The following is a 26,604-nucleotide window of genomic DNA, read 5'->3' on the forward strand; positions in this document are numbered from 1 at the left end:
TGTTCTGTGTCACTGATTCTTTCAGTGTGCAGAAGGGGAAGTCTCTGGGCGATGCCATATTAGACGCTACGTTTCCTTCAACGGGAGCCCGTAATGACAAATGCATTTTCTGATTTGGTACAAATGTTTACAGTTGGTTATTTTTTTTTTACCATAATGGACATCCATTGGTAAGGTCTTACTCTGACACAAAAATGCAGCTTGCTTACAATGATTTAGGTTGGTACTGCCCCCTATCGCCAGGGAAAATGGTCACTGTCACTTTAAGTTGAATCACTGAAATTAATTAAGTTTTGTGTGACATTCAAATTTTTCTAGATTCACCTGTATTTGTTCAGGTATTTCAGAGGTATTTCAGCGCAGCAGGCTGCCACATTTCCCTGTTTGATCCTGCTGATCCTGCACAGGTTGCTGGGCTGTAGGCACATTAAGGTTTCCAGGGTTGTGACTGAGGGTGTCTTGGTGGTTTGGTTCGTCAGCAGGAGCCAGATAGATGTCCATGTGAATGTCAGTGCACAGAGATCTTGTGAACTGCCACAAAGGCGCTACAATGAGAAGAGGAATGAGTGCAGACATTGGAACTGTGTGTGTGTGTGTGTGTGTGTGTGTGTGTGTGTGTGTGTGTGTGTGTGTGTGTGTGTGTGTGTGTGTGTGTGTGTGTGTGTGTGTGTGTGCACATTCAGTGCAGCCTTTGACAACACACTGGTCACTAGCCCAGAGAACTTTCTCACACACACACACACACACACACACACACACACGCACACACACACACACACACACACACACGCACACACACCAGGGACAGGCTTTGTGTCTGTGGGGGTGGGGGTGCATACTTCCTGGGGCATATGCACCCAAGCTGTGCTGTAATAACCCCTCCAGCATGTGGCTGTCTGCTCAGTTATGACATCATTCAGCCTGCATTCCTAAGCACAGTTACATTCAACCAGTTTTCCACCCAAAAATGACAAAACAATACTTTATGCTCCATCAGTATTTGAAGAGCTGATTATAAGTAACTGTCCAATCAAGAGCAACTTGTTGTGCAATTGCACCTTCAGGCCAGATAGACAGTGCAGAGTACACTGAAGCCCCAGTAACCAAAACCAGCCCCAATTGAGAGTGATGGCCCTTTTGTTATTTGACTGACACCCACCCACTTCTCTGAACTCACAAGACGAGGACTTACTTTTGGTGATCTCGGTGCTCTCTGTTGGTGCTTCCCATGCTGACTGTACATCCTTTTGATTCTCAGAGAAATCATTTATTTTGTGTTGTTGTGTTGATGAAGTGTTTGGGCTGGACAACACCAGCAAACTGAATGTTGAGAGTACATACACTTCAGTGTAAGGATGATAATGCAAGAGCAGCTTTTCTATGGCACTTGAATGAAATCAAAGAAATCCTCATAAAAAAACAGCAACAGGTAGCAGAAATCTTAATAGAAAATCAGTCTTGGGTAAGTAGTGAGTTGTGCTGTTTTAATTAATTAAAGACACACTCCTGAACTTTGTGAATATATGCTCTCTCACCCTCTCAAGACTTGCTGTGTATCGTCTTTGTAATAAAATCAAATTTCTCTGTCGTGCATAAGAGGCATGCTTACAGGCAATTTTCCAATTTGAATGCCTAAATAAACACATTAAGTGGTGTTTTAACATTGAATAAAGTTTTATCAGGACTGTATAACAACATTATGCCCGACCAAAGACAATAACCCTGGTGAAATAATTTATCAGTCACCTATCTGTTTGCAGCACGGCTAGGTCAGGGTCCATAGAACATGCTGTTCTTTCAAGAAGAGCTCTTCAGCGTGGAAAAGCCGGCCCAATGTTAACTCTGGTCTTTGCTCTTGCTCTATCGCGTTCTCTTTTTCTTTTCCTATATTCATCTGATAACAGATTTCTAGCTTTCTTTGGTGGGTCTTCCATTGCTCAAGTCTCTAAACTGCACCCCATTGGCTTTGCTTACTAGAGCTCCCGTAGTGGCCGGCTACCATTTTAGATGGGTCTTTATTCGCCCCCATTGCATCCATTTCTACTGAGGAAGGTGCTTACCCAACTAGAAAACACATTTTATCAAGTTTTTTCACAATATCCGATACAAGGTATGTCATGTAAATTTAAAATATAAACATAATTAATGCAAATACATTTAAATGTAAAATCCCAGCAGGTAAGCTAGAAAAATCCCTAGTTATCCCACAAGATCTGTTTTCAATTGTACGCGGGTTGTTATAACCGTAGACTGCACAAAAACTGGCACAGTAACTCACTCTGCATTGACTTTGTAGAATAAGGAAACCCATCCAGTATGGAGCCAACCCTGTTACGCTCTCCAGTACCCAATGGGGTGTCTATGTAGTCATGGTTATGGGGTCTATGTGATACAGGGAGCCAGTCAACCCCCATTCCAGTCAGCTCATGGGTCCCCGGAAGAAGAAAAAATGAATGCAAGTCAATGGGGCTAAACAAGTTATTTTTCTAATTTACTTTGCCTTATGCCCTGGATCAAACATATGTTGTACTTCAATTTTTTTTTTCAAAGTTGGAGCGTTATAGCTCCTGCTATAATGCCACTCCTGTCAAAACTTTATTAGAAATATTTTCGATTGTTTAAAATACCAAACTCTGAAGAGAAAGGGGGAGAGAGAAGGAAGAGATGGGGGAGGGGGTTCACAAAAACAAACAATAAATGATGAGCAACAATTTTCTAATTCGCTTTGCCTTACGCCCTGGATCGCACATATGTTGTACTGTACTTCAGTTTAAATGAAAAGTAATGATGTGTGACCACGCCAGTCGTACTTGGAGACTTATCAGCTTGTAAAAGTTTGTAATTAGCATGGCTAGAAATTAGACATCAGTACATCGCTTATATTTCATTTCATTTCATTTACTGATTATATAGCCTTTTAAAACAGTCAACTAGACAGCCAAAGTGCTTAACAAAAAATCTAAAGGAAACATTAAGAAAACACAAATCAGGCAAGAAGGCCAGATAAGATTAAATAATAATAAAAGTACACATTACTGTGCAGTAAAAGCTTTCCTGAATAAAAAGGTTTTAAATTTAGATGTAAGGCCAGGGTCAGAGATGGAGCGTAAGTCCAGAGGGAGCTGGTTCTACAGTCGGAGTGATGGTACACAGAAAGCCTGGCCGCCCCAATGTTATATCTTGTTTTTGGAATGTTTAAAAGAAACTGGGATGAAGACCATAGCGATCTACTTATGGTGCTGAAGCTCAACAACTCTGAAATGTAGGATGGGGCCAAACCATTAAGAGCATTAAAAACAAACAATAAGAACTTAAAATCTATTCAAAAACGAATGGGCAGCCAATGGAGGGCAGACAAGATCGGAGTGATGTGCTTGCGTTTGGGGGTGTCAGTTAAAATTCGAGCAGCCATGTTTTGGATCAGCTGCAGCCTGCTGAGGGTTGCTTGAGAGATACTAAAGGAAAGAGTATTGCAGTAGTCGATCCTGGAGCTGATAAAATCATGCATGGACGTCTCAAGGTCAGTTTGGCATAAAAAAGATTTAACCTTGGTTAAAAGATGAAGGTGATAGAAGCTTGATTTGACTACTGAATCGACTTGTTTCCAAAAATTGAAATTCTTATAGAATATCACACCTAGGTTTTTTATAGTATTGCCAAAGTTAAAATTCAGAGTACCCGTATCAACAGAGGCATTCTCACCAAACAAAATGAACTCAGTCATTTTTTTATTCAGAAACATAAAGTTTTGTTTCAATGCAGAAAGGCCATCAGTGAGCAGATGTTGAACATTGCTATTGCTGGGTTTTAAAAACATGTAAGTCTGCAGGTCATCAGCATAAAAGTGGAAGGACAGGTGATACTGAGCTAAAATGGCACCTAGTGGTACCAAATAAAGGGAAAAAAGCTGGGGACCAAGAATGAAACCCTGCGGGACTCCACAAGACAGAGAAGCTCTCGAAGGGATGCACTGCCAATTCAAACTGAAAATGACCTTGTAACTGACACCCCCAAACTGGTTCAAGGGGCAAAACAACAGGTGGAGCAATAGCCTCTCTGACAGGCAAAACCTTATCTATAAAATAAGACAAGAAATTCTCACAGGCAGAAAAAGAAGCATCGGCACAGCAGATGTAGGTGGATTTAAAACAAGGCTAATTGTATTAAACAACACCCTAGGACAATGACTGCAGCTAGTTATAATGTCAGACAAAAACCGAGTTTTTGCTGTTTTAACAGATCTCTGAAATGTGGCCAGACAGTTTCTCAAAGACAGTAGAGAAGCGTGCAATCTGTCTTTTTTCCACAAACGTTCGGCTTTACTGCATTGACGTCTGAGATTGCGAACTGATTCATTGTATAACCAAGGCTCAGCCTTGTTTCTGGGCCTCCTGAATTTAACTGGAGCTACAAGGTCCAATATCTCACAAGTGTTTTCCAAGGAAGAGATAAAATCATTAGGACTCAAGGGCATGTCGAGGTTGGTTGAAACGAACAGCTGAGTGTCCATAAAAGCAGCAATAAACTGTTCAGCAGTTGAGGGAGTGAAAACATGGCAGTAGCAACCTGCTGCTAGAGGACTATCAGCCTTCAAGGTAGCTGAAAATTCAACAAAAAATGGAAAATGATCTGAGATATTCGTCTCTGAAATTTTGCAACTAGAAATAGACAGCTCCTCCTTGAGCTGTCACCTTATCGTGGTGGAGGAGTTTGAGTGCCCTATTGATCCTAGGAGCTTTGTTGTCTGGGGCACTTTGTGCCCCTGGTAGGGTCTCCCATGATAAATGGGTCTTAGGTGAAGGGTGAGACAAAGAACGGTTCAGAAGACCTTTCATGGATGTAAAAACAAAGAGTCGGAGTACCCGGCCCAGAGGGTTACCGCGGTCCCACCCTGGAGCCAAGCCTGGGGTTGGGGCCCGTGAGCGAGCGCCTGGTGGCTGGGCTTTCGCCCATAGGGCCCGGCCGGGCCCAGCACGAACCGGATACATGGGCTCATCCAACTGTGGACCCACCACCCGCAGGAGGAACATGAAGGGTATGGTGCAGTGTGGATCGGGTGGCAGACCAAGGCGGGAGCCTTGGCGGTCCGATCCCAGGACAAGGAAACTGGTTATTGGGACATGGAACGTCACCTCGCTGGCGAGGAAGGAGCAGGAGCTTGTGGCAGAGGTTGAGCGGTACCGGCTAGATATAGTTGGACTCACCTCGACACATAGCATTGGCTCTGGAACCCAAGTCCTTGAGAGGTGTTGGACACGCTCCTTTGCTGGAGTTGCTCCAGGTGAGAGGCGGAGGGCTGGGGTTGGCTTTTTGTTAGCCCCAAGTCTCTCTGCCTGTGTGTTGTGGTTTACCCCAGGGCACGAGAGGGTAGCTTACCTGCGCCTTCGGGTCGGGGAACGGGTCCTGACTGTTGTTTGTGCTTATGCGCCAAATATCAGTTCAGATTACCCACCCTTTTTGGAGTCCCTGGGACGAGTGCTAGATAGTGCTTCATCAGGGGACTCCATTGTCCTGCTGGGGGACTTCAATGCTCACGTGGGCAATGGCAGCATGACCTGGAGGGGTGGGATTGGGAGGAACGGCCCGCCTGATCTGAACTCGAGTGGTGTTTCGTTGTTGGACTTCTGTTCAGCTGTAGTTTGGCCATAACGAACACCATGTTCGAACATAAGGCACCAGGGCAGCCTAGGTCGCAGGTCGATGATAGACTTTGTAGTTGTGTCATCTGACCTGCGGCTATATGTTTTGGACGCCCGAGTGAAGAGAGGAGCGGAGCTGTCAACTGATCACCACCTGGTGGTGAGTTGGATCAGATGGCAGGGGAAGATGCCGCGTAGACCTGGCAGACCCAAACGCATAGTGAGGGTCTGCTGGGAACGCTTGGCAGAAGAACCTGTCAAGACAGTCTTCAACTCCCACCTCCGGCAGAGCTTTGACCGCGTCCCGAGATCAGTGGGGGACATTGACGCCGAATGGGCCTTGTTCCACTCTTCGATTGTTGAGGCGGCTGTTGCTATCTGTGGTCGCAAGGTGGCCTGTGCCAGTCGTGGTGGCAACCCCAGAGGTTTGGGGAGCCGTCAGGCTGAAGAAGGAGGCCTACAGGGCGTGGCTGGTCTGTGGGTCTCTGGAGGCAGCAGACGGGTACCGGATAGCCAAGCGGGGGCAGCAGTGGCAGTTGCCGAGGCAAAATCTCGGGCGTGGGATGAGTTTGGTGAGGCCATGGAAAAAGACTAATGATCGGTGCCAAAGAGGTTCTGGCAAACTGTCCGGCGCCTCAGGAGAGGGTGGCAGCAACTCGCTCACACTGTTTACAGTGGGGATGGGGAGCTGTTGACATCAACTGGGGCTATAGTCGGGTAGTGGAAGGAATACTTTGAGGAGCTCCTCAATCCCACCTATGCACATTCCGAGGAGGAGCCAGAGCCGGGAGACCTGGAGATGGACTGTCCAATCTCTGGGGCAGACGTTGCTGAGGTAGTCAAACTACACAGCGGCAGAGTCCCGGGGGCGGATGAGATTCGTCCTGGGTATCTCAAGGCTATGGAGGTGCTAGGGCTGTTGTGGTTGACACGTCTCTGCAACATGCGTGGTCATCGGGGGCAGTTCCTGTGGAGTGGCAGACCGGGGTGGTGGTCCCCATCTTTAAGAAGGGTGACCGGAGGGTGTGTTCCAACTATAGGGGGATCACACTCCTCAGTCTCCCTGGAAAGGTCTACTCCAAGTAGAGCTGAGGAAAATAATCAAATAATCGATGCATCGGGATGCGGACATAAACGATTCTGCATCGTAGAAGAGTACGCCATAATCGATTATAGTGGAATTTAGTTTTGTTTTTTTAACGGCGGCACCAGCGCCGCATCCAAATCTGTCAGAGTGAACGTCCTCCACATTTACCTCCGCCTTAATGTGGTACTGCAGGGCTGAGCGCTAGAGTTGTCACCCGAGACCAAACCGGAACCGAATCAGCCCGACCGGTTCTGTTGGATTTGGCCCGTGAATTATGTTAATTGAGCGGGTTGTCGTGCGGCACGCTCCGCTCGCTCGATCAGCGACTGAGAGAGAGAGAGAGAGAGAGAGAGAGAGAGAGACACTGTCTGCTCACACAAGAGAGACGATCGGAGGACGCTCCTCCAAACCGATGCTCCAAACACGCGTTATTATTTTCATAATTTAATTATTATTTCTCCTGGAAGCGCTCAGCCAGACCGAGTGTTGTAATGTAGGGAGATTCGGTCTTGGGGAGGGGGCGGGGTCAGTGACGGCGGCTGCAGCGTGATCGTCTGTCTCTTTTATTTAGGGACACGGAGAAGTTAAAAGGAGAGAGAAATAGAAGATAGAAGTTCTTGTTCCACTTTATTCTTTTGTTTCATGATGATAAACTGATGTTAAATTCAGTTTGAAGAGAAACTGGGAGGAAGCTTTGGTTCATTTTAAGTTACAGGAGGTCTTGTCTCCTATCTGCTCCTCCAGAGACAGCATGGACATGAGGGTTACATGGCGAGGGTCCCACAGGACAGGTTATTGGAAAGGTTTGTAGTTAGCTGGTTAGTGAAGGAGATCCATCAGCTGGGTAATTTAATCCTAATCCAGCCCACAGCCTTCTGCTGGTGTTATTATCAGGAAGAATAAAACACACATCTTAAATATTATTGGAGTATAGAATTTGTTTTATGTTTTATTATTTTCTGCATCAAACAGAACTTGATTCATTCTCCAACATTTCAGAAACGAACCACTGGGTTCAAATAAAATAAACTAAGTCAAACATTTCATTTGGTGTTATTTCTGACACCCTTCAACTGCGGCATAATTTGACTCTAGAGCTGCTCAGAGACACTAAACACTCATATATGAACCCATTATGGATTTTATTATTACATTATGTGTCCTCTAGGTTTTCAGTACTTTTTTAGATTTTGTGAGTTTTTGCAAAGTGTGTTTTTCTCGGCCTGAGCCGTGGTGTTGAATGAGGAAACAGATGTTTTACTTTGTTAAATCTTCTTAAATGTTTAAAATGTTTTGTCCAAACCTGTTGTGAATGGAGAGCTTTTGAGGGCTGGCAGGTTGTGTCAATTACGTTTTAGATATAAAAAAAAAATAAAAAGCAATTATCTGACATCTTCTATCGATGAAAACAAATCAATATGAAATAATCGTGATGCATCGTGATGCATCGTGATGCATCGGGATATCGAATCAAATTGAATTGTTGACCCAATAATCGTAATCGAATCAAATCGGGAGACAAGTGAAGATTCACACCTCTAACTCCAAGGTACTGGAGAGGAGGGTCCGATCGATAGTTGAATCTCAGATTGAGGAGCAATGTGGTTTTCGTCTTGGCTATGGAACTGTGGACCAGCTCTATACCCTTGCAAGGGTGATGGAGGAGGCATGGGAGTTTGCCCAACCAATCCACATATGTTTTGTGGATTTGGAGAAGGCTTATGACCGTGTCCCCAGGGGCACCATGTGGGGGACGCTCCAGGAGTATGGGGTGGGTGGCTTTCTATTAAGGGCCATTCAGTCCCTTTACCAGAGGAATGTAAGTTTGGTCCGCATAGCCGGTAGTAAGTCAGACCTGTTCCCGGTGAGGGTTGGACTCCGCCAGGGCTGCCCTTTGTCACCGATTCTGTTCATTACCTTTATGGACAGGATTTCTGGGCGCAGCCGTGGTGTGGAATGTGTCCAATTTGGTGGCACGAGAATCTTGTCTTTGCTTTTTGCAGGTGATGTGGTCCTCCTAGCTTCATCAAGCTCTGACCTTCTGCTCTTGCTGGGTAGGTTCGCGGCTGAGTGCGACGCGGCTGGAATGAGGATCAGCACCTCCAAATCTGAGACCATAGTTCTCAACCGGAAAAGGGTGGCTTGCCAACTCCGGGTCGGGAGAGAGGTCCTACCTCAAGTGGAGGGGTTTAATTATCTTGGGGTCTTGTTCACGAGTGAGGGTAGGAGGGATCGGGAGATCGACAGGCGGATTGGTTCGGCGTCTGCAGTGATGCGAACACTGAGCCGATCTGTCGTGATGAAGAGGGAGCTGAGCCAGAAAGCCAGGCTCTCGATTTACCGGTCGATCTACGTCCCAATCCTCACCTATGGTCATGAGCTTTGGGTAATGACCGAAAGAACGAGATCATGAATCCAAGCGGCCGAAATGAGTTTCCTCTGTAGGGTGGCCGGGCTCAGCCTTAGAGATAGGTTGAGGAGGAGCTCGGACATTCTGGAGGGACTCGGAGTAGAACCACTGCTCCTCCGGATCGAAAGGAGTCAGTTGAGGTGGTTTAGGCATCTGGCCAGGATTCCTCCTGGACGCCTTCCTGGGGAGGTGTTTCGTGCATGTCCTGCCGGCAGGAGGCCCCCGGGTCGACCCTGGACACGTTGGGGAGGTTACATCTCCAATCTGGTCCGGGAACGCCTTGGGGTCCTGCCGGAGGAACTGGTGGAGGTGGCTGGGGAGAGGACAGTCTGGAGCTTCCTAGTTGGGATGCTGCCCCCGCGACCCGGATAAGCGGAGGAAGATGACAACAACGAAATAGACAGCCCACATGATATGGCGAGGTCCAGGGTGTGATCACGAAGATGAGTTGGACCACACACAGACTGTGTTAAATTAAATGATGCCAAGAGCATTAAAAACTCAGAGACTAGTGGCTCAGCAGGACAGCAAACATGTATGTTAAAATCACCACTAATTTAAAAAATGATCAAATCTGTGGATAATATCTGCAATAAAATCAGAATATTCTTGAATAAAATTCAAACTGTACCTAGGTGGACGATACCCAACTGCGCATAAAACAGGATTAGTGAATTCCATCAAAAACCTACAGTTCAAAGGAGGAATAAGCCGGTGCAGGCCAGCGACTGCTTTTAAAAACATTTTTGTAGCCATGGAATACACCTCATCAACACACATCAACACTCTATTGGAGCAGGCGGAAGGAGACTAGGGGCTTTAGCACACCTCTGTTGTTGCTTGGCTTCCCAGGGAGGCTAGGAGGGGGAGCTGGCCGTCTGGTTGGGGTCTGGGGTGGTGAGTTGCTTTGCTCGGCGTTGAGCGGGGGAGCCTGCTCATCATCACCCCAGCAGAAAGGGACAACTCTGGAAACCGATAATGGTTGTACCTTTTTGCAGCAGTACCGAGACCAGAGTGAATAGGGTGTGCATGGGGAGCGTGAGTGGGTTTCTAGCATGCATTTTTGTAAGTCTTAGGTTGTATATGTATGTGTGAGTATGAGGGAGGGCGTGTGTGACTCTGTCTGTGTATGGCTATATATGTCTAGCGGGGTCTTGGTCTCCTCCCCTCTCCTGGGACTTCTTGTGCTGCTACACATCTTCGCCTGCCTTCCCCCTCCCACATTTGGTGTGGAGTGTGGTGCCTCGGTCTGCCTGTATGTTCACGGCTCTTGTGCCAGGGGGCTTAAGATCTTTGGCGTCTGTCTGATTAATCCCGGTGGCTGCCTGGTGGGATCGGAGTCCCTGGGGTCTGTTGGGTCCCCGGCGGGGCTGGTCACCCCTGGGTCCTGGGTCTCTGCGTTCCGGGCTCGGCCTTCTTGGGGGCGGGCCTGTGGGCTTGCCGCTGATATTTCCCGCTGATTGTCTCTTCTTTTCTCTTTCACCCCTGTCTCAGTGTCTGGTCCGAATTGAAAAGCATCCAAAAAAGAATAACAATAAAATTTTAAGTATCAGGCATGACATTAAAGCAGCAACTTTTATGCTCCACCTGAGAGTAAATCTGTAAAGCTGGTCACCAGCATTCAGACAGCAATTCTGTTTTTGCTTTACAGCCAGACAGGACACGGGGGGGGGGATTCAATTTTTCAATTGTTTCAATTCCACCACCATGTCCTGTAAGACATGGGAAGCTGAAAAAAAGAACAGCTAGGTGGGAGGAAATCTGCAAACATGCTGACATCATCAGGTTTAACCCACGCTTCACTCAATAACAGGTAATCCAAGGAATGCGATTGGAAAAAGTTATTAGGATTAGTTATTATGATAAAAGTTTCATTAGTGCGTGATCTTGAGTTGAGCAAGGCCAGCCGAATGCAATTCTGGTGATTCTGTTGGGAGGAACTGCGAAGCGGGCAATTTTCCAACACGTAGCCCCATCTGCGGGTCCTCAGATGTCTGCGCTGGGGAGAGGAGCTGCCAGAGGCTGGATAAGCAGGGCAAAGCCATTAGAAACAGTAGTCCAAGGGACAGTGCAGATCGAAGAAGCAGAATTCCTGTGGGACGCTGCATGATAACTGATGAGGTGCTGAAGCAAGGTAAGCCCGAAGCCTCACATCCTGCAGCGCCGGTTACTGCTAGAAGCAACGCCATAGGGACAACATAAGAAAGAAGGTACTGAAGCCAAGTGTGGTGGCAGAGGTGTCTGAAAGGCCAGGTAGACTGGTAGAATTGGTGAATTTTCCAGAAAGTCATGAATCTGTAATAGTGCTTGGTGTTTGTACACAAGTAGAGATGATAAATTCTGCATTAAAAACAGTGAAAACAAAACAAAAAGTAACTGACTGCACAGAGCTACTTGTCGAGCCACAAATAATGGTGCCATCTTGGAACTGGTATATGGCATGACCACATAATCTCCTCTCCCCTAGCATAGCTGCTACAATACCACATGTGTATTTAAAATTCACAGACATCATATGTGAAATTCATGGCACATAATAAGCAGAACTAGAAAATAGCGTTTTTAGCCCCATTGACCAATTATCTGGTACATTTGTTTGATTTTAATAAGGTATTGATGCCACATTACAATAAGCTAAATGCTATAAACATCAGCACTCTGAAAGCTATTTGCGGTGATGACACGTAAAAACATGATCAAACTGTTAACCTGCTGTATTTACGGCTGTGTTTCTAAAAAACGTTTAGCCAATCTCTTATCTGTTAGAGAGTGATGGCTGTAAACACTAGCACTTTCCATTTCAGCTCCTGTTTTAAGTCGTAGATTACTGATCCACTTCTGCCATCTTCTTTCAGTACCTACATTTTTTTCAAATTAAGTCCTATGTGGCACACTACATTTGGGACTTAAAAAAATGTTGTCTTTGTCTCGATTAGATTGATTGTAATAACCGTAGACCGCACAGAATTTTGGCATTTTAACTTCCAATCAGTAGAGTAAATGGGGTTTTGTGCAGCACCGGCCACTTCAGTACCCCCATCTGCATTTGGTGACGTAGATGCAGTCGTGAAACCCAGCAGTTGTGGCTTATTATTATTAAAATGGGACAATCAGTTGAAACATTTGAGGGACATTTGTTGGAACTAAATCACAGATGTCCAGAGATTTTGTGTGTTAACATCATGTGTTAATAAAATAACTTTCAGGTCATCTGCATTAAGGAGCAGTTATCGGGGAAACAGTGACCTGTGCAGGTGCACATCTGCAACGAATCTGCGTATTTCCAGTAATACAGACTTGAACATGTTTGCCAAATCATTTGTACAATATTTAGATTTTTATTTTACTTCCACAAAACGCAAATCCTAGATGAGACGTTACAGAAAACAGGGACAGCTTGTCATCAAATTTGAAAGCCGCGCCGATCGTTATTTAGGCCATCATTTTAGAAATGTGATTGTCCAAATGGCAGAGAAATTGCTCGCTGGCTGATGCCATGCACAGCTGTAACTAAAATTCAGCTCATGATGGCCGTTTCAAATTGGAAACCTTTATCGTTGCAATGGTCTGGTGCTGGATGGAGGAAGAATAAATGAAAATTGTTCTGTCCATTCATCTTTAATCTGTCTATTGTCATTGTCCACTTTTCTTTTAGCTGAGAATTTAAATCACACCATTTTTTCCCATCTGAAAAACTGCACAGGAATAATCAATGAACAAGTGACTCCAAAAGTGAAAGTCACTCGAGCGGATGAGGAGCAGTAATTTGCGAGTGACAGACTTTGTAGCACATAGAAGACGGAACCGTTTCTCTGTTGTGAAGCTGACACGGGGCAGTGGCCCTCCTGTTACTAGTTATATAGAGCACACACACTACCGTGCTGCGTTAATAAATGTGAAAAGGTTCGCGGGCCAGGCCACCTGTTGAGTGACAGTGATTTAAAGGCTTTTGCAGGTGTTCTGAGTTAAATAACTGATAAGGTCTTTATTTGCTGGTAAAGCGGGTGCAGACGGGAATAAACATTGTGACTGCTCTCTTCTGTACGGAGCTATAATGCTATTGTAAGCCTAGCTTTGCTATGGAAATGAGTGAGGCGTGAACACACACTTGGTTCAGATCGGAACCAGCGTCTGAACCAGGAAACCAAAGCCTGAGATGGGTTCGCTTCACTGGAATTATATTTCAGCAGAACAATACACGGTGATCAGTCCCGGTTAGGATTTTAGCTTTTTGATAACGTCGGATTTAGAGCTGTCTCTATAACCAGTTACCCAAGCAGAAGTGACAATAAGCACAAATAAATTGAAAATGAACACGTTCACTCCTTCGTGATGGTAAACAATTTTGTGAGCAGACACTTAGAGCTGATACAGACTAGGTTGTGTGCGAGGAGTCAGCGAGATGCTGGCAAGCTGATAAGGAGAGAAGAGACTGCAGCCCGGTCTCGTTCAACAGAATAAACCCAAAAAAGAGATTTTTAACTTAAGAAACATGAACTAACATGAAGTGTTATGATTTGAAAACTGGATTGGCTCGTCATATGTAGAGTTGAGTGGCTACATATGCAGTGGCGGAGCTTGATATGTGCAACATGTGCGGCCGAACAGGGCGGCAGTCTGGAGAGGGCGGCATTTAATTTCTTTTTTTTTTTTCTTCTTCCATCAACCGATACATCAACAAAACATAGAAATCACATGTTCTTCATAATAATAATAGTGATTAGTGATGATAATAATAATATTTCTGTAATAAAAGCACAACAAAGTCATTGTTTGCGTTTATATTGGGATTTTATTGCGCCCCCTTGTGTCCGCCGCACCTCTGTTGTGCGCTCTATAGCGCCCTTCATCAGGTGGGGGGCGGAGGGATCTCGGAGAGTGATGATGGAGGGATACAGGTACCGTTTCACATATCACCACTCAAACATAATGGAGAAGAAACGGTCGAAGCCATGGTGCCCAATTTCGGAAAAAAAGAGGAGGAGAAACGAGGAAAAGATGCAGGTATGCATCTCTTTATTATTTAGTTGGTATTTTTCCCGCCTGTCCCCCAACTTATTGATTAACTAACCTCTCTAATCTGTACGTTTTGCATGGTGCTATGATGATCCCTTAATTCAGATGTCTTTTGCTAGCTTCTTACGTTGCATGTAATTAGAACTACTTCCAACCGCTAGCTTTTTCTTTGTCAAATGAGCTTTTATGAAAAGCTAAGAGTGGGAAAACCGAAAGGCTGATAACCAAACGCTATCAAACTAAAATGAGTCTTTGAGAATTTTGCTGAAATACATTGACGGCGGGCGGCAGGTCTCGCGCCGGCGCCATTCGCCTTTCCTTTTGGACTCGGGAAATGAGCTACGTATTATTTACCCCACGAAAAACGGAGCGGCAGCGGGCCGCTGGAGGTGCCCTGCTAGTAAGATCCCGTTTAAACTGTAAACTGCCATAAAATAAAAACTATAATAGCTAGAGCGGTCTTCTTTTAGCTGAAAGTTGAGACTGTCTCGTCTTTCAGCACTGTACAAGTCGATGATGTCATCGTGTTGCGTTAAGTGTGCTGCACAGCACACCGCGGCTATGTTAACTCACAGTGTCCTTGAAGCAGCGTGGGAGAGTTGAAGAATTTAACCAGTTAAAATGGATTAATGGATATTTAATCAATAGTTGTGGCTCCTCTGGTCATTTAGTTCTTTGTGTGCCGGAGACATTTGCTGAATAAGGAAATAAAAACTTAAAATGACAAAAAAATTAGGGAAAAACACTTGTTTTATATTTTATCAATTATTAATGATTAATAGATTGTTGGTGTTTTAACTTTTGGTAAAGGAAAACACACAATTTCCAGGCAGCCCCAGTCTGGAGAAGTGATGGTGACATCAGCCGTTAAAAATAAATAATACTCTGACGTTTTTATGAATAATTTCTACTTTTACTTGAGTATTTCTCTAACACCAGTGCTTTTACTTGTAAATGAGTAATATTTTAGCAATGTAACAGTACTTGTACTTGAGTACAGATTTTCAGAATTCTTTCTACCACTGCTGAAAACTGTAAATGCTCATTGTAACATGTTAATTAAAATGCTTAAGCAACAGACGTGACATGAAGATTGTATTGTTTGTTTTATGCAACATCAGCAGCCCTACGCAGATATTTTGGGATGACATCAGCTGCCACTGAGGAACAGCCATCTACCTCCACTGCTCATACCAGTAGGCCAGTATTTGAACTTGAGGAGGGACAGTCTGCTGGCACCACATCTCCCCAGGAAGATACTTTAGGTGGGTTTTGCACATGTGTGTGTGTCCAGCAAACATTTAGCTATAGACATTTAAATAGTATTTTCACAGAATATGGGAATTGTTCCATACAGCAATGTGGTGAGTTATGCTTCCATTTTCTGTCAATAGAGAGACCTACCAGTATATGTGAACTTGATGAGGGACAGCCAGCTGCCACGTCTCCCCAACAAGATACGTCAGGTAAGGTTTGCACAAGTGTGTGTGTGTGTGTGTGTGTGTGTGTGTGTGTGTGTGTCCTGCAAACAGAGAAATTTGAATGTCACATATTGTATTTTAATAGAAAATGTGAAATGGTCCACTTAGCAATGTGTTGAGTTACGCTTCTGTTTTCTGTCAATAGAGAAGCCTGAACGATCAACCAATGAGTCCCATTGAAGGTGATGATGAGCCTCTTCTTCAGACCCAGCCAAGTGGTCATCACCAATTACCGACAGCATACACACAGAGCTAGTTCGAAGAGGACCTACCAAGGTGCCAACTACTTTCATATTTCCCAGGAATGAAGGCGATGGCAGGTGTTGTCATCATCACTATTTCAGTAGAACTTTGACAAGTGGTGAGAAGGTGGCCAGGAGCTGGATGTTGTATTCAGTTAGCAAACGTTGTTATATATAATACACTCCACGCAATTTGAAACAAAGTTGTAGGTGTAATTTTTTTTCTTGTGTGTGTGTGTGTGTGTGTGGGGGGGGGGGGGGGGAATCTCGCACAGGGCGCCATTTAGGCCAGCTCCGCCTCTGTACATATGTAACAAAACGACCAATAAGATTTGATCATTCCATATAAAATTGAAATATCGACCTGATTAATCTTTGAATGATTAATCAGAAGATTACAGTTACTTTTACTTATTCAGGGACAATAAACACACTTTGTATTCATTCAGACAGAGTCAAGTATATAGTTTATAAAAAATTAATCCATTTCTATTTCCCTAAACTAATAATTATACAAGACAAGGTATGAATGATGATGTAATATAATGGATGAAGTGACTTAATATAGGGCAGAACGATTTTGGAAAATTATCTAATTGCAATTTTTTTCTTCAATATTGCAATTGCGATCCAATTCACGATTATTTTCTCAAGGGGCTTTTCTCATATTTTTCTACTAACGGAAGTAAACAAAAAAAAAAGAGCGAGACGATGGTTTCAAGATGCTTTTTCCACCAATTTGGCCAAATCAAAAGTCAGCTGGAAAGTGAATCAATCAGGAAGTAATTCCTGTTTTATTAAAATCACATTAGCCACTTTTACATGATTACATGATGATTAATCGGATTGAACACCAATCAGATAAAAAATTCTGCATGTAAACATATCAATCAGAATGTTCTGATCTGATTCGACCCAATCGGAATGAAATTTCAATCTGATTGAGAGAGGTGGTTTTATCTGATCATCATTCTGATTGATGTGCATGTACACAGCCATTCGGATTGTTGGAGTATAGTAATGCCCACTGCGCATGTGTGCAGCAGCTAGCTAGCTTCCCCGTCATCATTTAGACTATCTGACTTAAAAAATGATGGCCTAATTAACGAGCGCCGGCTTTTAAATAATGTTTATGTTTATGTATTTAGCAGACGCTTTTGTCCAAAGCGACTTACAAGTGATAATCGGCATGTTGCCTTTGAGGCTAACAACAACAATAACAACAACAACAACTTGACATCAATCATGGAGAGGAGGGAACAAGGAGTGGACAGTAGAGAGGGTGACGGTGTGCAGGGAGGGTGCTAGTTAAGAAGATGCACTCTGAAGAGCAGGGTCTTCTGGAGTTTCTTGAAAATCGAAAAGGAAGCTCCTGTTCTGGTAGTGCTTGGTAGGTCATTCCACATTTCTGGAACGATGCATGAGAAGAGTCTGGATTGTATTGACCGTGGTGTAGGCACTGCTAGCCAACGATCTTGTGATGACCGGAGCAGCCGGGCTGGGATGTAAGCCTTTGCAAGAGGATTCAGGTAGATGGGAGCCGTACCATCTCGGACTTTGTATGCTACTGTTAGCAATTTGAATTTGATGCGTGCTGCTAGCTGTAGCCAGTGGAGCTCAATGAACAGAGGGGTGACGTGTGCTCTTTTTGGCTGATTGAAGACCAGACGCGCCGCTGCGTTCTGGACCATTTGAAGAGGTCTCACAGTAAAGCCTGGAAGACCAGTTAGAAGGGCATTGCAGTAATCAAGGCGGGACATGACAGTAGATTGCACCAGGAGCTGGGTGGCATGTTGTGTTAGGTATGGTCTGATCTTTCGTATGTTATACAGCGCAAAGCGGCATGAACGAGCAACAGAGGCAACATGATCTTTAAAGGTCAGGTGTTCATCAATCATAACACCCAGATTTCCATCTGCCTTTGAAGGAGCCAGAGATAGGAAGTCATTTTGGATAAAGATATTGTGCTGTATGGATGGTTTTGCTGGGATGACAAGTAGTTCAGTTTTAGAGAGGTTGAGTTGGAGATGGTGGGATTTCATCCATTTTGATATGTCAGAGAGACAGTTTGATATTCGTGCAGAGACAGTGTGGTCGTCCGGTGGAAATGACAGATAGAGCTGGGTGTCGTCTGCATAGCAGTGGTAGGAGAAGCCATGTGATCGAAGGATCTCACCCAGTGAAGTGGTGTATGTGGCAAAGAGAAGAGGTCCTAGTTCAGAGCCCTGGGGGACTCCTGTGGCAAGATGGTGCATGGTAGAGGATTGTCCAAGCCAAGATACACTGAATGATCGTCCTGTGAGGTAAGATTCAAACCAGGCGTGTGGTTTCTCTGTGATGCCCATGCTAGAGAGTGCGGACAAAAGGAAGCCATGGTTGACAGTGTCAAATGCAGCCGATAAGTCGAGCAGGATAAGCACTGAGGATTTGCCTGTCGCTCTAGCTTCTTTTAAGGATTCCGTCACTGCTAACAGAGCAGTTTCAGTGGAGTGGCCCTTTTTGAACCCAGATTGGTAAGGGTCAAGCAAACAGTTTTGTGGGAGGTATTCTGTGATCTGCTTGAAAGCCACTCTTTCAATGATTTTGGACAGAAAAGGGAGGAGAGAGATAGGTCGGTAGTTCTCCACATGATTTGGAGGAAGAGATGGTTTTTTTAGCAGTGGTTTAACCTGAGCATGCTTGAGAGAGGTGGGAAATGTACCGGATGTCAGTGAAGCGTTGATCACATGTGTGACTGCTGCGGCTACTTTAGGAGCAATAGCTTGGAGCAGCTTAGTCGGAATGGGGTCAAGTGGGCATGTAGTAGGGCGGCTGCACGTGAGAAGCTTGGACACAGTTCTCAGTGAGAGGGGGAAAAGAGGAAAGTGAAGCAGTAGGGCCTGAGATGGTTGGGCTAGAAGGCGTTTGTGGTAGTGAATGTTCAGGAGTGGCCAGTTGAGTAAACTGTTTGCTTATAGCTGCCGCTTTTTCAGTGAAGAATGAGGCAAAGGTGTCAGCTGATAGATTGTTGGTAGGAGGTGGAGATGGAGGGTTGAGCAGAGATTTGAATGTTGAAAATAGTTTCTGAGAGTCAGTAGAGCTGAGAATTTTGTCAGTGTAGAAAGCTTTCTTTGCATCAGTGATGCTGGCAGAGAATGAGGACAGTAATTCCTGAAATTTCAATAGATCACCAGGATCTTTTGTTTTGCGCCATTTCCATTCCACATTTCTGAGATTGGTGCGTAGAGACCGGAGGGTATCATTTAGCCAAGGGTGTGACTGAGAGGATCTAGCAGGTCTAGTGGCTAAAGGACACAAGTTGTTAAGACAAGAGCAGAGTGTGGAGCAGAGTGACTCAGTGGCTTCATTCACTTCATAAGCAGAGAATGTGCTGGGAGATGGAAGAGTGGAGGCAACAAGAGAGGAGAAGTAGTTGGGTGCCAGATTGCGGAGGTTGCGGCGGAATGAGACCATTGGTGAGGAAGCAGTGGACCTCCCTTGTAGAGTCGTGCTGAAATGGATAAAGTAATGATCCGAAAGATGCAGCGGTGTGACAGAGATTGTGTCTATGGCACAGTTTCTGGTGAAAATGAGGTCGAGTGCTTTTCCAGCTTTGTGAGTTGGAGGAATGTGGTGCTTTTGATGACAAGCCGTCCCAGTTTCTGTCATTTCTAATCCAGAACTTGCATTTTGTGGAAGTAAAATAAAAATCTGATTATTGCATGAATCATTCGACGAACGTGTTCAGGTCTGTACGGAACAGACGCCGATTCATTGTGGGGCTGGCAGCACGGATGCCCGTTTCTGTGAACACAGCAGCTGTTTCTGCAGCAGGTGGACGGAGACGTGCTCGTAAAGAAGACAGGGTAACATCGGTTATACACACCTGGTTTGAGTTTAAGGAGACTGATGTTGAGTATAAAAACATCCTCAGTTAAATATTCTGGGCGACTATCTGTGTAAAAGCACGTTAACGCAGATGAGATGTGTTTTGTGTATTAACACATGATGAACACAGGCTTCCAAACTTTCTGAACATCTCCTGTTATTTAGTTTGAACCAAATTTTCTCAACAGTTTCAGCTGATTGTCACGTTTTATTAATAATAAACCACAACAGAGCTCAGTAATAAAACATGAGTCTGAACCCCCACCCCTCCCAACCCCGCTGTGCAGCCGTCACATCAGACCCGTGGACCAGCTGATCAAGAGGCATAGACAAGGATAACCCTCCCTTATTTTAATATTGTCAACAATAAAACACAGCAAAGCAAACATCTGCAGTTATTCACTGAAGAAAATGTAGCTTCTATGAGCAAAATAAAAGCATTTAAATTGATTAAATGAATCAGTAAAGCAGGAATAATTGTATTTTCTGTTTATACATTTTCCATTTCGTTTCATGACGTTTGTTTACTTTTTTTCATAGATGGACAACTCTGCGCATGCTCAACCTATTTAATCTGATTGAATACTTGGTGCATATAAACTCACGGCATGATCGGATCATTTCAGTTTGTGTGCACGTAAACAGAGATTCAGGATTTCTGATCAACCAAGATTTGAATTGAAATGGGGAAATTTGGTGCATTCAATTCAAGTTTATTTATATAGCGCCAAATCTTGACAAGAGTCGTCTCAAGGCACTTCACATAATAAACATTCCAATTCAGGTCAGTTCATTAAGCCAATCAGAAATAATGTTTCCTATATAAGGAACCCAGCAAATTGCATCAAGTCACTGACACTAGTCAGTGACTATACAGCAATCCTCATACCAAGCAAGCATAAAGCGACAGTGGAGAGGAAAACTCCCTTTTAACAGGAAGAAACCTCCAGAGAATCCCGGCTCAGTATAAGCAGCCATCCTCCACGACTCACTGGGGATCGAGAAGACAGAGCAGAGACACACACACACACACACACACACACACACACACACACACACACACACACACACACACACACACACACACACACACACACGCGCGCATATACACGCACGCACACACGCACACTTACAAAGACTAGTAATGTGTCTATAGTTATATTGTGATTTCTTAGTAAATATTCTATTTGGTGAAAGAAAAACTTTATTGTATTTATCCTAGTGGATCTAAACTAGTATTAGCACATCAAAAGTCAAGGAAAGTAAAAAGTTATTATCAGGAGAGAGAGAATGTTTAAGTGGTTAGCAGCAGTGTGCTAGACGATGGCCCCCTCCATGAGGCCACCACAGCTCAGCAGAACGACGTTGTAGCTTCTTCTGGGGAGAAAAACACTTACAGAGAAAATAAAGTTAACAGCTGAAATTGCAGAAAATAATACAGTTAAAGAGCAGACTGTAGAAGAAAGCAGTAGAGTGTGGAAAGTGGTCAGTGTATCCTCCAGCAGTCTAAGCCTATAGCAGCATAACTACAGAGATAACTCTGGATAATCTATCCTATTTAGATGGAGGCATGTTGGAGTCAGGGCAAGGGAGAGCCGTCTTTACCGACTGTACACTCCACCTCCCTGTACTCCCCCACTTGTCCAGATTTAGGCTAACATCCGATTTTAACCATAAGCCCTATCATATAAAAATGTTTTAAGCCTATTCTTAAAAGTAGACAAAGTGTCTGCCTCACGGACTAAAGCTGGGAGCTGGTTCCACAGGAGAGGAGCCTGATAACTAATATCCTAATTTTAGATATTCTGGGAACCACCAGTAGACCTGCAGTCTGAGAGCGAAGTGCTCGGTTAGGAACGTATGGAACAATCAGATCACTGATGTATGATGGAGCTTGATTATTAAGAGCTTTGTATGTGAGAAGAAGGATCTTAAAATCTATTCTGAATTTAACAGGTAGCCAATGTAGGGAAGCTAAGACAGGAGAGATACAATCTCTCTTTTTAATTCTCATCAGAACTCTAGCTGCATCATTTTGGACAAGCTGAAGACTTTTAACTACATTCTGTGGACTTCCTGAGAGTAATGAATTACAGTAATCCGGTCTTGATGTAATAAATGCATGAACTAGTTTTTCAGCATCACTCCTGGAAAGGATGCTTCTAATCTTAGCAATATTCCGAAGGTGGAAAAAGGAAATCCTACAAACTTGTGAAACCTGGGATTTAAATGACATGTCCTGGTCAAAGATAACACCAAGGTTCCTTACTTTGTTCTCGGAGATTAATGTAATGCCATTCAGGTCAGGTAATTGGCTAAGCAATTTCCTTTTCTGGATTTCTGGTCCAAAGATGAGACCTTCCGTCTTGTCTTGATTTAAAAGCAAAAAGTTTAGAGTCATCCAACTTTTTATGTCCTCAAGACAAGCCTGTAATCTACCCAACCAATTAGGTTCATCAGGGTTAACGGATAAATATAACTGAGTATCGTCAGCATAACAGTGGAAGTTTATCCCATGCTGTCTAATGATTTTACCAATTGGGAGCATATACATAGTAAAAAGAATTGGTCCAAGCACTGAACCTTGTGGTACTCCGCAAGTAACCCTGGAGTATGAAGAAGATTTGTCATGTACATTTACAAAATGAAATCTGTCAGACAGGTAGGATTTAAACCAGCCTAATGTTGTTCCTTTGATCCCTACAACATGTTCAAGTCTTTCTAAAAGAACATTGTAATCAACTGTGTCAAAGGCAGCACTGAGATCTAACAAGACTAGAACAGACACAAGATTCTTATCTGAGGCCATGAGAATATCATTTGTAACTCTCACTAATGCAGTTTCAGTGCTGTGATACTCTCTAAAACCAGACTGAAATTCCTAAAACAGAGCATTAGTGTTTAAATGCTGACATACTTGGATGGCCACTATTTTCTCCAGGACTTTGGATAAAAATGGAAGGTTAGATATTGGTCTATAATTCATTGGGTCATCTGGATCCAGAGAAGGCTTCTTAAGTGAAGGTTTGATTACAGCACCCTTAAAATCTTGTGGTACATACCCATTTACTAAGGATAGATTGATTATATTTAGAATGGGGGCAGTAACCAAAGGAAATGCATCTTTAAATAATTTGGTTGGGATTGGATCCAAAATGCAAATTAAAGGTTTAGCTGAAGCTAATATTTTTGATAACTCTGTAAGCTCAACTGGATCAAAACGGTTCAAGCACAGATGAGGTTCTACAGTCACCTCTGATGCTGCCTCACTTACTGAGGAAGAAGAAATCTTATTAGGGAGGATGCTAAAGATTTTGTTTCTATTAGAATTAATTTTACTTGTAAAAAATCCCATGAAGTCATTGCTGCTGAGGGCTAAGGGAATAGATGGCTCAGAGCTATGATTCTGTGTAAGTTTAGCAACTGTACTGAAAAGAAATTTAGGATTATTCTTATTCTCCTCAATTAGTGCTGAAAAATAAACAGTTCTAGTTTGTCGAAGCTTATTTTTATAAAGCACAAGACTATTTTTCCAGGATAGGTAGGCCTCCTCATGGTGCGTAGAGCGCCATGTTCTCTCCAATTTCCTAGAGTTTTGTTTTAAGGCTCGTAAATGACAATTAAACCAGGGAGCCAACTTCCTGTCCCTAATTACCTTCTTTTTTAAAGGGGCAACATAATCTAATGCCACACGTAAAGAGGAATTAACATGATGAACTAAGGCATCAATTTGTGAGGGGCAAGAACTGAAAATATTGCCCTCTGCTACGCTCCTCTGAGATGCTGAGGACAGTAAAGATGGAACAGTTGATTTAAAAGATGCAACTGCGTTGTCAGATAGAGACCGACTATAGTGAAATTTACTTTCATGTCTCGAGAACTCAGTTATGAAAAACTCAAAGGTTATCAGAAAGTTGTCCGAGAGGACTGGATTGTGTGGAAAGATGGTTATTCCCACACACTCAATGCCATAAGTCAGCACAAGGTCCAATGTATGATGGCAGGAGTGGGTGGAGCTATGTATTCTTTGAGTTAAACCAATTGAGTCTAAGATATTACTAAAGGCTACATTGAGGCAATCATTTTCAATGTCCGTATGAATGTTAAAATCCCCCACTACAATGACCTTATCAGTATTTAGCACCAAATCAGATAAAAAATTAGAGAGCTGATCCAAAAACTCAGAGTAAGGGCCTGGTGGACGATATAAAACTACAAACAAGAGTGGTTTTACAGTTTTGCAATCTGGATTAGGAAAACTAAGAATAAGATGTTCAAACGAACTGTAACTGTTAATCTGTAAGGGACTGATTAATAAGTCAGAATGCAAAATAGTTGCCACTCCTCCTCCTCGCCCTGTACTTCGAGCAATATGATGATTTAAATAATTTGAAGGAGTCGACTCGTTTAAGCTAACATAGTCCTCTTGCTGCAGCCAGGATTCTGTGAGAGAGAGCAAAGAGTTCTGATTATCACAAATCAAGTCATTAACTAACAAAGTCTTAGAAAAAATGGATCTAATGTTCAACAACCCACATTTAATTTTTCTAGTTTTCTGCTCAGTTGAATTCGTTCTAATATTTATGAGATTTCCATGATTTGCTTTATTAAGCCTGATATTTAATCTGTGTGATTTTGGCCGTGGGCAGGACACTGTCTCTATGGGGTAGTGGGTCGGTAACAGTACAGAAGCTGCAGAGGGGTGGGTTAAACTACGACTCTGCTTCCTGGTCTGGACCCTGGGTTGTCATGAAGGACTAATAAAACCAGAGGGTGCTCGCTGCAGAACCACAAAGGCGGAGCTGCACCATAAGGTGGAGCTGCACCAGAGTCAGCCCCGCCCATTCACGCAAACTCAGCTTACCCACTGACTTCCGTTTTTGTTTTCAACTTTATCGCAAACTGACCTGACCCACAGGAATTACGGCTGTTACTAGTTTACAGTCGTTAATGCTATGTTCTATGCTCCAATTAAACAAGATAAATATAACTTGCTACATGACAAAGACTGAATATATCTCGAAATGAAAAGGTTTCTTTTAGCGAATATCTGCCCACAGCCGGTCTAACAGAACTGGTGTATAACAGCATGTCAGACTTTTGAATGGGCTTTGGTAGTCTAGTGGCGAGATCGTCTGAGTTAAATTTTGCTTTCCCCTCAGCTGATGCTGGTTCGATTCTCGGTGGGGTCGTCAGCAATCTATTTAGCCAGCTGAAACATTTAATTTGTTTATATTTTAGTTGTAATGTTTATTTTCAGCAAAATATTTATGTCTCTAAAAGTTCTTTGAATTTGGTCGTTCCTAAACAACATTTTAGTTGAAACTCTGCTCACAAATGGACTCACACTGGTTAAATAAACGAATAAATAAATAAAAACACATTAGTCATTATATGTTAAACGGTATACCAATAAATTGTTGTAAACATAGTACTGGCAAGTGTAGCTAGAAATGAAGAAAAGAGGTTGTACACTACCTAAAACTTACACTAATGGGATGCGAACCTGCGCAAAACTGCATGTCAACCTGACTCCATAACCACCACACCACCACATCTGTTATAACTCATGCGGCGTTACATCTAATTGTGCTGCCCAGTGTCTCTGAGATGGGTTGTATGGTTTATTGGCGGTGTTTCAGTAGAAGTCATTTCAGAAATAATTTGTCAGAAAATTCACAGAATATCCAGATTTGAGAACCAAGACCAGACCCGCGAGACCAAATTGAAGCTGAGATGGGAGGAAAATGCATGAATGAGGCTAAAAATGGCTTTGGCGTGTTTCTTATGAGGAAATGACAATATAACATGATTAAAAGTTCCAAAAGTTAGATTTTTAATTATATGGAACCTTTACAAAAACTGTTCAGTTAACTTCTCAACTCCGTCCTCAATCTTGCATTTTTTAGCTATCACACCCTCTTTGGTTCCAGAATGCTATCAAGTCTGACAACTGGAAGGAATTGGACTGACTCTGATGGAATGGGCGGGGCTGATTCTGGAATGGGCGGGGCTGACTCTGGTGCAGCTCCACCTTCTGGTGCAGCTCCGCCTTTGTGGTTCTGCAGCGAGCACCACGTGAATAAAACTGGCCACATTCCTAGAAAGAAGAGCTGCACCATCCAAAGAGGGATGGATGCCATCTCTTCACATCAGGTTTTCCCCAAAAAGTTTTCCAAATATCAATGTAGCCCACGTTGTTTTCAGGACACCACCTAGACAACCAGCGGTTGAAGGACAGCATGCGGCTAATCATGCCGTCACTGGTCCGATCGGGTAGGGGGCCAGAGAAAATTACGGAGTCCGACATTGTTTTGGCAAACTTACACACCGAAGAAACATTAATTTTAGTGACCTCCGATTGGCGTAACCGGGTGTCGTTACCGCCAGCGTGAATAACAATCTTACTGTATTTACGCTTATCCTTAGCCAGCAGTTTCAGGTAAGATTTAATGTCGCCTGCTCTGGCCCCAGGTAAACATTTAACTATGGTTACTGGAGTCTCTAATGCCACGTTTCTGACTATGGAGCTGCCAATGATCAGAGTCGACTTATCAGTGGGTGCGTCACTGAGCGGGGAAAATCTATTAGAAACGTGGACGGGTTGGTGGTGGCCCACGGGCTGGGTTCTATGCTTCCTGCGTACCATCACCCAGCCGGCCTGAGGTCCCGGCTTCTCGGGTTCTGCTGGAGGACCGCTATGGGGCGGCTCTGAGCTAGTTAGCCCCGCGCTAGCTAAGTAGCTACGGCTGTTCACGGGTTTTTCAACAGCGCGGAGCCGGGACTCCAATTCCGACACCCTCACCTCCAAAGCTACAAAAATGCTACATTTATTACACATACCATTATCACTAAAGGAGGA

The 26,604-nt window shown here is 43.7% G+C and overlaps 2 protein-coding genes across 3 annotated transcripts in view; both read left to right on the plus strand.

Annotated features, from left to right (window-relative positions):
- Nucleotides 1-26,604, plus strand: part of kif13a (kinesin family member 13A) — a 218,133-nt gene that overhangs the window by 62,662 nt on the left and 128,867 nt on the right. The window lies entirely within an intron of this gene.
- LOC139069906 (craniofacial development protein 2-like) lies at nucleotides 775-18,740 on the plus strand. 2 transcript variants are annotated; one of them, XM_070551291.1, is made up of 4 exons: nucleotides 788-14,140; nucleotides 15,274-15,417; nucleotides 15,547-15,618; nucleotides 15,779-16,126. In XM_070551291.1, exons 1-4 carry the CDS (start codon nucleotides 14,089-14,091, stop codon nucleotides 15,811-15,813), a joined length of 303 nt encoding a protein of 100 aa, XP_070407392.1. In that variant the 5' UTR covers nucleotides 788-14,088; the 3' UTR covers nucleotides 15,814-16,126. The 2 variants fall into 2 exon arrangements, with proteins under 2 accessions (XP_070407391.1, XP_070407392.1); XM_070551290.1 differs by having other exon boundaries at nucleotides 775-15,417; nucleotides 15,779-18,740.

This window comes from Nothobranchius furzeri, chromosome 5 (assembly GCF_043380555.1).
Source record: "Nothobranchius furzeri strain GRZ-AD chromosome 5, NfurGRZ-RIMD1, whole genome shotgun sequence".
In the NCBI taxonomy this organism is placed as follows: Eukaryota; Metazoa; Chordata; class Actinopteri; order Cyprinodontiformes; family Nothobranchiidae; genus Nothobranchius; species Nothobranchius furzeri.